At 54.5% G+C, this 13151-nt stretch overlaps 3 protein-coding genes across 3 annotated transcripts; 1 reads left to right on the forward strand and 2 right to left on the reverse strand.

The window, feature by feature from the left end:
- Positions 1 to 289: 289 nt before the first annotated feature.
- On the reverse strand, positions 290 to 4044 carry rax2 (Polarized growth protein rax2; the record flags this gene model as incomplete). The annotated part of the gene is made up of 2 exons (XM_032032371.1): positions 290 to 522; positions 576 to 4044. 2 exons carry the CDS (start codon positions 4042 to 4044, stop codon positions 290 to 292), a joined length of 3702 nt encoding a protein of 1233 aa, XP_031888600.1.
- Positions 4045 to 8451: 4407 nt separating this feature from the next.
- On the reverse strand, positions 8452 to 9615 carry arc2 (Actin-related protein 2/3 complex subunit 2; the record flags this gene model as incomplete). Its single annotated transcript, XM_032032370.1, has 5 exons — positions 8452 to 8534; positions 8587 to 8736; positions 8783 to 9205; positions 9256 to 9497; positions 9554 to 9615. The coding sequence occupies 5 exons, from the start codon at positions 9613 to 9615 to the stop codon at positions 8452 to 8454; spliced, it is 960 nt and encodes a 319-aa protein (XP_031888601.1).
- Positions 9616 to 9944: 329 nt separating this feature from the next.
- Positions 9945 to 12878, forward strand: DIP2 (U3 small nucleolar RNA-associated protein 12; the record flags this gene model as incomplete). Its single annotated transcript, XM_032032369.1, has 2 exons — positions 9945 to 9961; positions 10019 to 12878. The coding sequence occupies 2 exons, from the start codon at positions 9945 to 9947 to the stop codon at positions 12876 to 12878; spliced, it is 2877 nt and encodes a 958-aa protein (XP_031888602.1).
- Positions 12879 to 13151: the final 273 nt, after the last annotated feature.

Here is a 13151-nt window from a genome sequence, read left to right on the forward strand (position 1 = left end):
GTCGTCAGGTCGTGAAGAATCGAATGCAACGAGAAAACGAGGCGATCCACAAGGCTCACTTACAGATCGTGCACGGGACGGGCCCAGCCGATCGGTTGAGACTGCTCGAGACAGCAGTCACTGAAGTGTTGTTGTGTGTCGTCGGATGAGGGTGTGAAGCTGAAGCCGTCTTCATCCCTCGATGAAAGATGTCGAATCGCGATGATATCCTTTTCCCACGCCATGCCAGTCCAAACGCCGGAAAGCAAACCCTGGTGAAACCCCGAAACCGGAACGCTTCTCACACATGCTATACGTGCGGTGCGCCTGGACGGCCTTTGCCAAGCGACTCGAGAAGCTCGTGGGGTGGGATCTTGCGCATGCCGCCGCCCCGATCGTACATCGACGTAGGTGCAGGCGTGTAACCCTCCCGCTTCTTACGCAGACGGTCGAGCGCCATTCCAGCAATGACCATGAGGAAGATGAGAGCAAGGGAGATACCGAGTCCGATGAGGACGACGAAGCCTAGAGCTAGGTGGCCAGCTACGACATAGTCAGCATTGTTTCAGAGTCAGTGTCATAGAGAATTAGCTTACCTTTGTCGGTGAAGAAGTCCTCGTTCTCGGTGAAGATCCTTGCAATCGATCCAGCAGTGTTTCCGTTGTGGATGGTGAGGGCGAATGGCTTGAACGCTGTACCGTTGAAAGTCACCGCCGACGCCGTACCGTATCCAGGAACGCCAATGGATCCCGTGATCATCAGCACTTGGTTTGAGTCCAGAATGCTGGTGCTATCGTGGTTCTCGGTCAGGGAGAAGACCTGGAGGCTGTTGACGACGGTACCGGGGTCGAGGGTTACTCCGGCGGCGTGCCAGGTAGAGCCGTCGTACTTCATCAGGTAGATGGAACCGTTCGACGCGGTTCCAGATACCCAAAGCTGGCTGCGGTCGCTGGATCCAGCAGTCAAAGCCTCGACGGGACCAGGGAGTTGGTCTTCTCCGGGGTAACCAGACCATGCTTGACGGTCGGGGCTGTACATGGCGAGCATCGTGGAAGACGTGCCGTTGAGGGTGAAGTTACCACCAGCGACAAGCTGAGACTTGCTTGTCCAGATGAGGGCGTGACCGGTGCCCTGAAGGTTAACTCCGGGGCGGTTCCATCCCGCAAGGGAGGTGTCGTAGTAGCAAACACCCGGGCAGCCAAGAGCTCCGGCCGACTCGAAGGAGCCAGCGACGTAGACGTCGCCAGAGTCAGGGCGGACCTTGATATCAGTCACCGTACCGTTTCCTCCACTGATGCCAGGGGGCTGCGTGCTGTTGAAGGAAGCCGTTTGGAGGTTGACGGAGATGATGCCGCGGACGGCAGCATTGTTGACGGTGCCATGAACGTCTCCGCCAGCAAACAGCATGTCACCAGTGACGGCCAGGGCAATGAAGGTCGAGTTATCCTGGATCTGAGAGCCGAGGCCACTGATGGTATTAGAGTTGGAACCATCGATGAGAACAAGGTTGTTGACAGTGGAGCCATTGGCGCCTTCGGCAGTGAAATGTCCTCCAAGAATGGTAATGTTACGACCATTGTCGGTGTAGAAGGCACCAGTGACCACGCCAGTAATGTTGCCACTGGAAACCGAGTCGCGCTTGCTTACAGAGCTGGTGCTCGTGGCAGAAGACTGGATCTTGATGGGGAACTGACCAAACTTCTCGGACAGAGAAACAGCTCCGTTGGCAGCGATGGTAGCAGAGGTCATTGATCCCGCGTAGATAGATCCTCCACCAGGAAGATCGAGGATACCCGTGGTCAAGATACCGCTGAAGGCCGGGACGGGGCCACTGAGGTTCTGCAGCCAGTTCTTTTGAGAAGGAACCCAGACGGCGAAGCCAGAGACTGTGATGGCCTTGTCATCTCCGAATGCGTTGATCTCAGTGAAATCGCCAGTGAACGTGACGACCGACTCAGGCTGGTCCTCACTCGTAATGTTGACAAGCATCGGGACGACATGGTAGACCTTGCCATTAACGCCAGCACCGAGGGCAGTCCAGGTGTTGGCTGAGGTGTCGTAGACGCCGACATTGTTGAGGCCGGTGACCGCATTGTCTTGGGTGTTGGAGAACTGTCCACCGACGTAGAGCTGAGTGCCGTTCAACTTCATGGACATGACCTCTCCGTTGAGGCCACCGTCAAGTGCCATGGTCGCCTCGCTGGCAGTGTTGATACCAATGACATTGCGCGCATCCTTGGACGTGAAGTTGCCGCCAACGATAACCAAGTCACCGGAGGTTGCCAGGCTGGTAACCGCAGATCCTGCAGCAAATGAGGAACCAAGCTGGTTGATCTGGGAGCTCTTAAAGTCGGTGTTGACGGTGGCCGACTTGGGGTCAAAGTCAAACAAGCCATTCAGGCCTCCAGTGGAGTTGATCAAAGTGAAGCCAACCCTCTGAGCAACAATGGTCATCTCTTCGAGCGACTGGCCAGCCAAGGGGGTTAAGGTGATGCTGGGTCTGAACCCATCCGCAGTGCTTGCGTCAATGGGTCCGAAGTAGATTTGGTCGTACTTGTCAAAGTTGTTGGTCTGGTAGAGGGAAGTCGTGAACTTGTTTGAGCCGGTAGACGACATGATGCCAGTGATGTTGACTTGGCCTCGGGTCTGGCAAGTTCCATCCTGGATGCAGCCCGGGGTGTACAAGTTGACCGAGTAGTTGCCTGACTCCTTCAGATCCGGGAGGAAAGTGACTGAGGCAGAACTGGCTGAAATTGTGCCAGAAAGCTTAGCGGTCAGGTACTGAGAGCTGCTCTGCTGCGACGGCGAGATCGACCACGGTCCGGAAGTGGTGGCCGTAGACTTAGTGTCGCTGTCAGAGCAGGACGGGGCGTTGAAGTCGTTGATGGCATACGAGTTGATGTCATCCTCAAAGAGCTGGATGCCGTTCAAGCCACCGCCAGCGCCGTAGAAGGCAGAGATGTCGATCCTGAATTGGTTCATGCCAACCACGTTGACGAAGTGGAAGTCGGTGTAGGTGACATTCTTGTCGTCGGTGAGAGGGCACTCACTCGTGCAAGAGACGTTCTTGCCACTAGCAGGATCAAGGTAGGTCATGTTAAGAATGCCTCCGAGGGGGAAGGCAGTGAAGCGGAAAGTCTTGGTCCCGCGACCGTCCTGATGGGTATTCCAGAGTCTGAGCTTGGTGGGCTGGAAACCAAAGCCGAAGGTGGCCTGCCAGAAACCCTGCGCGCCATCTTTGAGAAGCCAAGTGTTGCCAGAGCCGTCGGCACCACTCGTCTTGCAGATGATGTTGCGAGGATCGCTGAATCCGGTGGTGGTGGAGCTCTCAGCTGTGGTGATGTTGGCAGTGGAGATATTGATGATTTGGCCATCGGGAGTGCTGGGAGTGCTGGTGTTTCCCAAGCCAGTGAAGCTGCCTCCAAAGACAACATGACCATTGGATGCCTTGGTAATAGAGGTGACGGGACCGTTGAAGCCGGCAAAGGGCAGGTTTGTCCATCCATCGGTGCCGACCCATGCGATAGCGTTTGTTGAGTTAGCAGCGCGGAAGTTACCTCCAACATAGACTGTGTTGGTGGCCTGGTCGCAGAGAAGGGCGTTAACCTGACCTGAAAGACCAGCCAAAGGTGTGATCTCAGTCGTGTTGGGGTTGAACATGGCGACACCCTGCGACTGTGTACCATTCAGGCTCGTGAAATTACCGCCAATTACCACTCCTTGCATCTCTCCGTTTTCGAGCGTGAATGTGCACATGTCGTGAATCGAAGCATCCGAGGAAACAATCGAAGCGAAAGCGCCATTGGGCAGCTGTGCAAGCAGCGACTCGCTGCCGTTAGTGTTGTAAGGCTTCTCATTTTGCTCCTCAAACTGATAGAGGGAGATGCCACTAAAGTCGCCAGCCACACCTATTCTGCCGAGTTGCGAAAGGTCCAGGTTGGCTTCGGGGACTGATGTGAATTGAATCGCAGTTGCCAAAGATGGGGCAAGAGCAGCCATTGCCAGAAGATGCGGGCTGTGGCGACGGCGGCGCGCCGAAGGACGTCTGTCAAGAGGTAAACGCATCGTGGCTGCTGCTCTGTTGTGGTGTTTGGATTTTGCGAATATTCGATATTGAAAGTTTCGGGTCGGGGATTTTTGATGCCGTCGAATTGAATCGTCTTTCGCGTCGCATTTGCAGATGAAGTCTACTTTTTAGGCCCTGGCCATCGCATGAATGAATCTCTTCGATTTTTCGATCGGTCGGGTCGATTCGCTGAGGCGCGTCAAAAATCGGGGAGCGAAATTAAACGGAAAGTCGTCGAGTCGGAAGGTGAGGATTTGACGAATAATGGAGATAAAAAACGAGCGTGAGGTGTCGGGTTCGAAGAGCGGGGAAAAAAAGAAGATACTCTGTCGCCTGGTTCTGTCGTACAAAAAAATACTGTTAGATCTTGTTTGCTGCCATTTGAGGGCAACGACAAGGTGGTGACGAGCGCTCCTCTTCCCCTTTGCCCTTTGTCTGCGAAGTGTTTGTTGTTTGTTGGCAGTGGTGGAGAGAGGAGAGAGGCTGAGCGCCAGGCAAGATGGAGTTGGAATGGAAGGCATGGGCCCACCTGCACCTGCGCTAGGGAAATTGGTGGTCAAGCTGGGTTGCACCTACCTCCTATCAAAGCACTGACAGTTTTTTGGGGCGGAGGTGCTCGGATGCAGATGCTGCAGCTGCTGGCAGTCGCTTAAGCTGGGTTGGGATAAGCTGGTGACAGCAGAACTTCAGACGTGAAATGAGCCTGAATTTGATGAGAGACAGTATGAACCGTTTTCTCTCTCGAATTTTGGGTTTGGGGTTGGAGGAAAAAGAAACTGTAGCGAATAGGGAACGAGGAAAAAAAAAAGAGTGACTGGTAGTAGCAACGAGTGTGAGTGAGGGTCTGAGTCCGTTGTCTCGGTGTGGATCCCGGAAGGTGCAAAGGGCGTAAAGTTCGCGCGTGGTAAAGTATTGGCAACGGTGATGTGAGGCGAAGTAGAAGAGAGCTTGTCCTGGGCTTCAAAATGAGTATACGACCCCGTTGGCCTGGATGGCTGCAGTCGCGACTGTCGTGTGCCGTCGCGTTGTCTCGCTGCCGTGCTGCCGTCTGGAGTGACACGACGTGTCTGTGCAAGTTTGGTAAGGAATCAGGAGGGAAAAAGGCGGCGATCTCTAGAAGCCAGTGACGCCACAGGAGCCAAGGTAAGGGCTTCCCCGAAAGTGATACCTCTGGCCAATTGTCGACCAATGACTGCTGCTGAGAAGGACGACCGGCGCTGTCCACAATCTCAGATTTTGGAATCGCAAGTGCCGGATGTTCCCTGATACAAAGCACTAATCGTCGTTTGATCTTTCTGGATGATTTTGACCACTTCCTTCGTTTCCCTTCTCCAGACTAAAGTTGCGGATGCCGGTTGGTTTATTGCTTTTTCGTGGATTCGGGAGGTACTGGGGCCGAATGTTGAAGATCGACGGATTGACGAAGCGGTTGAATAAGGCGTCTACTAGAATTGAAGTAAAGGGAAAGAGCGAGCCACGATAGCCGTGTGTACGTATGGGCGACCGTGATTGAACGACAATGTCAGACAACGTCCTGATCGCCGATGGTTCGCGGCCCGGTCAGGGGTCAGTCAGCCAAGCCAAGCGAAAAATCGACCTACCCGTGGTATTAACGATTGGAATGAGCGACAGAGACGCGGCGGGAAGCTCGGGGAATGGGGTCGAGATGTGCGTCGCAGCCGTCGTCGTCGTCGTCGTCGAAGGAAAAGAAAGAGGAGCAGACACGGAAGAGAAAGTCCCTCAGTCACGGTCTATCCTCTGCTCTGCTGGGCCGGCTGGCTGGCTCTGGACCCCCGTCTCCCGTCTGATTCTGGGCGAGGCACTGGAACCACTTTCACCTTCCACCTCGAGCGCTGCAGTCGGCAGGGGTGACTATTTCGATGTGCCGGGGGGCTGGCGTCGTGTATCCCAGGTGCCGTAGGTAGGTAGTATCGGGCAGTGAAAAGAGTGACGAGAAGCTGGAATGAATAAAAATTGAAGCGTTTACTGAATAGGTTCACTGTTTCCTCATCCCGTGTAAATCGGGTATTACGACACGCAGATCACCTCGTGGAACAGGGAAACAGAGGCAGGAACAGAATGCCAATGTTGGAAGCATAAGAATACTTTGGACTTGGGAGACGTTTGGCCGTTAGCTGGCGTTCTCTCCTTCCAGCCTCCCTATTCTGAATCTGGGGCTGATTGACGGCGGCGTGGTCCAGGCCAGACCCGTCGTATCTTAGTGCACGTTCGTCCTGCAGCAAGCTCGCTGCTAATGCAGAGCGGGCAGAGCAGATGACGGGCGGATGGTGGAGATCTTGACGGATAGCCGTTCATAAATCCAGGAGACGGGGCGCTGTGACTGGCTGGTGGCAGACTGTCAGGTCCCCCAGCCAGTGTTCGACGAGGGAATGGCTCGCGCTGAGTCCTGACTGGCTCATCTCATCCAGATTCGCCGTAGCGTCAGGTGTACGAGCTTCCCTCGCCCAATCATTCCAGTGCAACCGTCCCAAAATCTGCCCACCGCCCGCCGTCCCTTGTATTAACTGCACATGGTATCCGGACGATGTGCGATGCCTGTGACTGTGCAGACACGACCTGCTGGCGTCTCTCCCATTCGGTTCACTTTTATCCAAGTTCACGTCGCATGGGACACCCTGTGAAGGTTTAAGGGGCCGCCCTTATTTGGAGCGACGACACTTCCGTCAGTGTGATGATCCGGACCCTCGGGCAAAGCGCTGGTGCTCGTCACTCGTCAGTTTTTTTTTTTTTTTTTTTTTTTTTTACAAGAGGCTATTTGATTGCTTGGCGGCCACCGTGAATGCCGCGCTTTAATCGCCATGAGAACCGGGCAAGGGTGTTGGAGGTCTCCGGCATGGATCAAGCCTCCTGCCTGCTCCAGTTCCCTCTGTCGTCCGAGGTGAAGAGGGGCTGACGGCGCCCCGTCTTCAAACCCATTTGGTCTCACAGCCAATTTTAGTGGGGGGTATCCCAGCTACTGCCGTCTATCGCCGTGCATAGTGATTTATCCACGATGCATTGCTTGGTTCATATTCAGTGTCTTTTGCAAAGTTGAGGCATCGTGGACTTCGCCGTAAATGCGAACGACCCTGTTCACTTGTAGCCAGTCTTTCGCTGGGCCAACTTCTCATGACCACGATATGCCTCGAGAGGTTGATACGGATACGGGAGCATGATGCGACGCGAGCCAGGCAACGCGGTTTGCCTGTCCACCTCGCGAAGAATGGGATCGTGGAGAAACCCACATCACGGCAACGGTGGCCCTGCGGATCCGGGTTCGCCGCGTCTCTACGAGCCTGTCGATTGCCACATTGGTTTTCCTCAAACGCATGCTTGTCAATGTGCTTCAATTTTCTAAGAAGCCCAAGGCGACAAAGGTGCACAGCAAACATTTCAAGTTTGGATAGATACCGACGGTTAGGAGACAACTTGCCGACCCATTCTCATTGCAAGTTGCTATTCAGATCAGTGCCATCACTCCGCGTATCCCTCCACTTAATGGACCCTCTTCGCTCAGAATTACGACCTACCTTGCGTTTCCAGGCGGCGCCATGGCTTCTGCACAGCAAGTAACACTGGGTGAGAGCACGCTGCTGGACGCATAAACGAAACAACCCAAATTTGTCCCTGGGACCTGGGGTGTTCGATTGAGAAGACTCGGGACGAGCGATGAACATTCATGCATTGTTCCGGCGGGTTAACCGCCAATTCTTTTTCATCCAAATGTCGTGCATAGTTTTCCCACCTGCGATGGCATGCGGTACTTCAGACGAGAACCCTACCTTGACTCGCACCCTTAGCACTGGCTCGCACTCGGTCGGCTCATCTTTTTGACTCAAACCGACTCACATGGCCACCGGTGTTTCGGCCGCACACAATGCACAGCAATTGTGTGTCTAGGCCGCCGCCGCGCGGGAGCTCCCCATCGGTAGGTATCAGCGCCTAGTGCCTGAGTGGGAACGTCGATCCGGCATCTACGAGAGCCGCGCCCTTAGACTGCCATTGTTCCCAGCCGTTCGGCTCCGTTCTGCATCATCGACGAAAGCTTTCTCCATATCCCGTCTCATAACCATACCTTGGTCCAAATCGGTGATGATTTTCCACCAATCTGATTGGTCACCCTATCAGAGCTGTATGAGAACCCTACCGCCAAGGCAGAACTCGTCTATTCACGTATCACTCTTCGCGAACTCATGGTCATGAATCTTTATATCTTTGCTCGCACTGCATATCCACAGGCTGATTCCCTTGACTCGACGCAGTATTTTTTTTTTGAATAATTCCATCTTGCATCGCTTGCATTGAGTCTGCGCCTCTACAAATCTGACGCGTCTTCGCAGGTAGGCTCAGAAACGAGTCTTCAGCTGAAATTATGGCACGGGTGTTGAGGTAAATTTCCCAAGTTTTTACGCTCCCTGCACCTTGAAAGTACGGCCGCTCGCCGTCTTCCGCTCCTTCTCTTCGCTGTCTGGGCGTGCACGGCGCAGAACTGTACAGAATTAGCTTCAGAATTGATTGAGGATCTTTTGGTAACGACTCACCTTGGAGGAAGTCTGCTGTCCTCTTGCGCATACGCGAGTGGATGTAGGCCTTGGACGCCTTGATGTGGTAGTGGAAGTAGTCGCGGAAAGTCTGGATGTGAGAAATGACGTCGGGCATTCTCTGAGGAGTGAGGTGACGAGGGAAAAGAACTAAATCTGTTAGCATGAGAGGCTCCTCCCTACCGATGCCACTTACCAAAGGTAACATATCCAATCTCGCCGGTGCCGGTATCCCTGACCCCAGGAACTCCCTGCAGCTCCAGGGGAGGGTCGTTCCTGAAGAGTACTTGAGGAGCGTTCTGGATGGCTCTCCGTCTGGCGTCGACGAACTCCTGGATGAAGATCTTGCCAAAGACGCGATCGGTCTCCTCACGGAATATCGTGCTGAAGATAACGGTAACACGGTCGTGGCTGGCCTTGACGTAAATGGCCTCCTCCTCGCGGTAGTGGATAGCCATAACTTCACCGCCCTCCCGAACGCCTTGGGGAGCCTCCTCAGATGTGTACTTGGATGCCTCCTCCTTCAACTTGTAGTGCTCCTCGTAGGCGGCCTCGAACGGCGCGGCCATAGCGTTGCGCTTGAGCAAGGCCATCTTCATGATCAACGCATCTCGCTCCTCTGCACTTTCAATCAGCCAACTAAACGTCTTCCACATCGGTTTTACTGACCCTTCTCTTCCGGCAGACTCTCAAGATCAATCAAGACCGAGAAATCGTAGCCGGGCTCGGGCGGAACGACGTATTGGCCATATTCCCTCTGCAGCACCTGCTCGGCGCCGTACTTCACCAGGTCCTTGTAGCATCTTATTTGGATAGAAAGCTGAATCTTTGTCTTCGTCTCGGGAGTGGAAATGTGGTAGATGACGCCGTCGAAGTCGGAGACAGTCTGGTCGATGTGAGCGGGAGGGGCACTGCCTTGGAGGTTAGCAGCTATTGCGGTGAAGCTCGTGAAGCCACGCTCTCGTACCCAGAGAACCTCTCAGTCAACACCGACTGGATGAGAACATTTTGGTAGTCTAGGAGAAGCATCTTGTCGACGGCCAATTGCCAGCTTGTCTCCCAAGTTGTGGTTGTGTCGTTGGGAAGCTGATGATACCTCAAGTGGGGTGTGACGTTCGAGCACAGTCGGAGCTAAGGTGGCTGTGATGCTCCAGGAGAAGGTCCGTACGTAATGCCCGTTATGCAGGCAGCATATCGTTATATCAAGTATTGTTTCGTAAAAGAGTCGGCTGCCCCACATCCTTATCGCATCGCGATAACACTTGAAGACTCCAAATTTTAAGAATTTCGATGTTCGAGGAACGTGCCTCTATCGCAAAAGCCTTTGAAGAGCCTGGTGGCGCCAAAAATCCGCAAAAATGGTGAAGTCATACCTGTAGGTCAATCGCAAACTTCTTCGGTGGAATATTGACTGACAGGTCTATCATCACAGAAAGTATGAGCACAGCAAGTCTTTCGGCATTGTCGCATCCAACACCTCGAACCTCGTCTGGAACGCCCAAGGTCGAGCTGGCGCCGGCCAGGCAGTTGTAGCCGCGAATGAGGAGGTTCTGTGCTGGGACATCAAGAAGGGAGAGCTCGTAAGCCGATGGAGGGACGATAGGAACACCGTACCGGTCACTGCGATCGCCCAAAGCAAAGTCGACAAGGACGTTTTCGCCGTCGGATACGAAGATGGCAGCATTCGGCTGTGGGATAGCAAAATCGCGACAGTGATTGTCAACTTCAATGGTCACAAGTCTGCGATCACGACGCTGGCATTCGACAAGTCGGGTGTGCGACTAGCCTCCGGTTCCAAGGATACCGACGTGATCATATGGGATCTCGTGGCTGAGGTTGGCCAGTTCAAGCTCAGGGGACACAAGGACCAGATTACAGGGCTGCAGTTTGTCGAGCCGGAAGCGCAGGTCGAAGATGAGGACAACACCCAGGCTATGGTGCTAGACAGCGACCCGTCAGCCGAGGGCTACCTCCTCACGACCGGCAAGGACTCGCTGATCAAGCTTTGGGACCTGTCTTCGCGACACTGCATCGAAACCCATATTGCGCAAACGAATGGGGAGTGCTGGGCTCTGGGCCTTTCCCCCGACTACAGCGGATGCATCACGGCTGGAAACGACGGAGAGCTGAAGGTGTGGTTCTTGGACACAGCAGGCCTTGCTTCTCTAAAGGGGCAGGTCGACGCGCCGCAATCTGCGAAATTCTTGCACGAAAGGGGAACGCTGTTCCGTCAACACAAGGACAAGGCCATCGAAATCGTCTTCCACCCGCGTCGGGATTACTTTGCCGTTCATGGCACAGAAAAGGCTGTTGAAGTTTGGCGCATAAGGTCGGAGGCAGAGGTCAAGAAGTCGTTGGCGAGAAAGAAGAAGAGGAGACGTGAGAAGGCTGCGAAGGAGGGAAAGACCGAGGAAGATGCCGAGAACGATGACCAGGCGGACGACCTGTCGAGCGCCGAAGCCAGCGACTTCTTCGTCCAGTATGTAATAGTCCGGACGGGCGGCAAGGTGCGGTCGGTGGACTGGGCCGTCACCAGCGGCAGCAAGGAGATCAACCTGCTGGCTGGTACTACCAACAACCAGCTCGAGTACTACAGCATACCAACAAAAGACGCCTCCAAATCGAAGAAGGACGAGCTGCCTGACTACACGAGATCTCTGGCGGTCGATCTCCCGGGACATAGGACAGATATCCGCGCGGTATCGCTGAGTTCCGACGACAAAATGCTGGCGACGGCTGCCAACGGTGGTCTGAAAATCTGGAACATCAAGACTCAGACTTGTATTCGAACATTTGAGTGCGGCTATGCTTTGTGCTGCGCATTCTTGCCCGGTGACAAGGTCGTGGTTGTTGGCACCAAGACTGGAGAACTTGAGCTCTTTGACGTCGCTTCCGCAAGCCTGTTGGACAGCGTCACCGCACACGAGGGAGCTATCTGGTCATTACAAGTGCATCCGGATGGTAAATCTGTAGTGTCTGGTAGCGCCGACAAGTCTGCCAAGTTCTGGGACTTCCGAATCATTCAAGAAGAAGTCCTGGGCACCACACGTACCGTACCGAAACTGAAGCTCGTACAATCGAGGACACTTAAAGTTGCGGACGACATCCTCTGCGTGCGCTACTCCCCCGACGGAAAGTACATTGCCGTCTCCCTTCTCGACAACACTGTAAAGGTGTTCTTCACCGATAGCCTGAAGCTCTACCTCAACCTTTATGGCCACAAGCTCCCGGTCCTCAGCATGGATATCTCCTACGACAGCAAGCTCATTGTCACCAGCTCCGCCGACAAGAACATCAGGATATGGGGTCTTGACTTTGGTGACTGTCACAAGGCCCTCTTCGGTCACCAAGACAGTATCCTGCAGGTTGCCTTCGTGCCGCACAACTCGGACGGCAATGGCCACCACTTCTTCAGCAGCAGCAAGGACCGCTGCATCAAGTACTGGGACGGCGACAAGTTCGAGCAGATCCAGCGCCTAGACGGCCATCACGGCGAGGTCTGGGCCATGGCCGTAGGCCACAGTGGCCAGTTCCTCGTCACCGCCGGTCACGACAAGTCCATCCGCGTCTGGGACGAGACGGACGAGCAAATTTTCCTCGAGGAAGAGCGCGAGAAGGAGATTGAAGAGCTCTACGAAAAGACGCTCACCACCTCCCTCGAGCGCGACCCAGACGCCGAGGACCAAGACGGCGAAGTCGGTGCCGCCACCAAGCAGACCGTCGAGACCCTCATGGCCGGTGAGCGCATCGCCGAGGCCCTCGAGATCGGTATCGCGGACTTGAACCTGCTCAAGGAGTACGAGGACGCCAAGAAGACGAACCCGCACGCCCCTCCCCCGCAGCGCAACCCCATCTTCATCGCCCTCGGCAACATCACCGCCGAGGCATACGTCATGAGCGTGCTGAACCGCATCAAGGCATCTGCCCTCCATGATGCGCTGCTCGTCCTCCCCTTCTCGACCGTGCCGATGCTCTTCACCTTCCTCAACGTTTTTTCCCAGCGCTCCATGAACATCCCCCTGACGTGCCGCATCCTCTTCTTCATGCTCAAGACGCACCACCGCCAGATCGTGGCCAGCCGCACCATGCGCACGATGCTCGACGGCATCCGCGCCAACCTGCGCGCCGCGCTGAAGCGCCAAAAGGATGAGATGGGTTTCAACATTGCCGCGCTCAAGGTTGTCGGCATGCAGATCCAGGAGAAGAGCGTCAAGGACTACGTCGACGAGAACTGGGACGATGGCGACGAAAGCCGGTCCATCAAGAAGAGGGCGTTTGTGCAGGTTTCGTAATCAGTAGCAAAGGGTATAAACTGGAGCTCAAAACAAAAAGCGGCGAGAGGTTGGATGGTGTTGATATAATCATGAGATTCCCTGTTTTCTATCGGCTCCCCTTAGATATTTGCATCGCCAGGTGGTGGGCAGCATTGTACCGGTCTTGTTAAAAAAGTGTCTTCATATGTTATTCGCTAAACCTTCTTTTGATGCTTGCGGCTTTGTAACCTTCGCCCGTATCGATACACAGACTCTTGACGTAGAATCTCCAATATGTACACAGCCATTGCT

The sequence above is a fragment of the Colletotrichum fructicola genome (genome assembly GCF_000319635.2).
Source record: "Colletotrichum fructicola Nara gc5 chromosome Unknown KSG_Nara_v1_contig01, whole genome shotgun sequence".
In the NCBI taxonomy this organism is placed as follows: domain Eukaryota; kingdom Fungi; phylum Ascomycota; class Sordariomycetes; order Glomerellales; family Glomerellaceae; genus Colletotrichum; species Colletotrichum fructicola.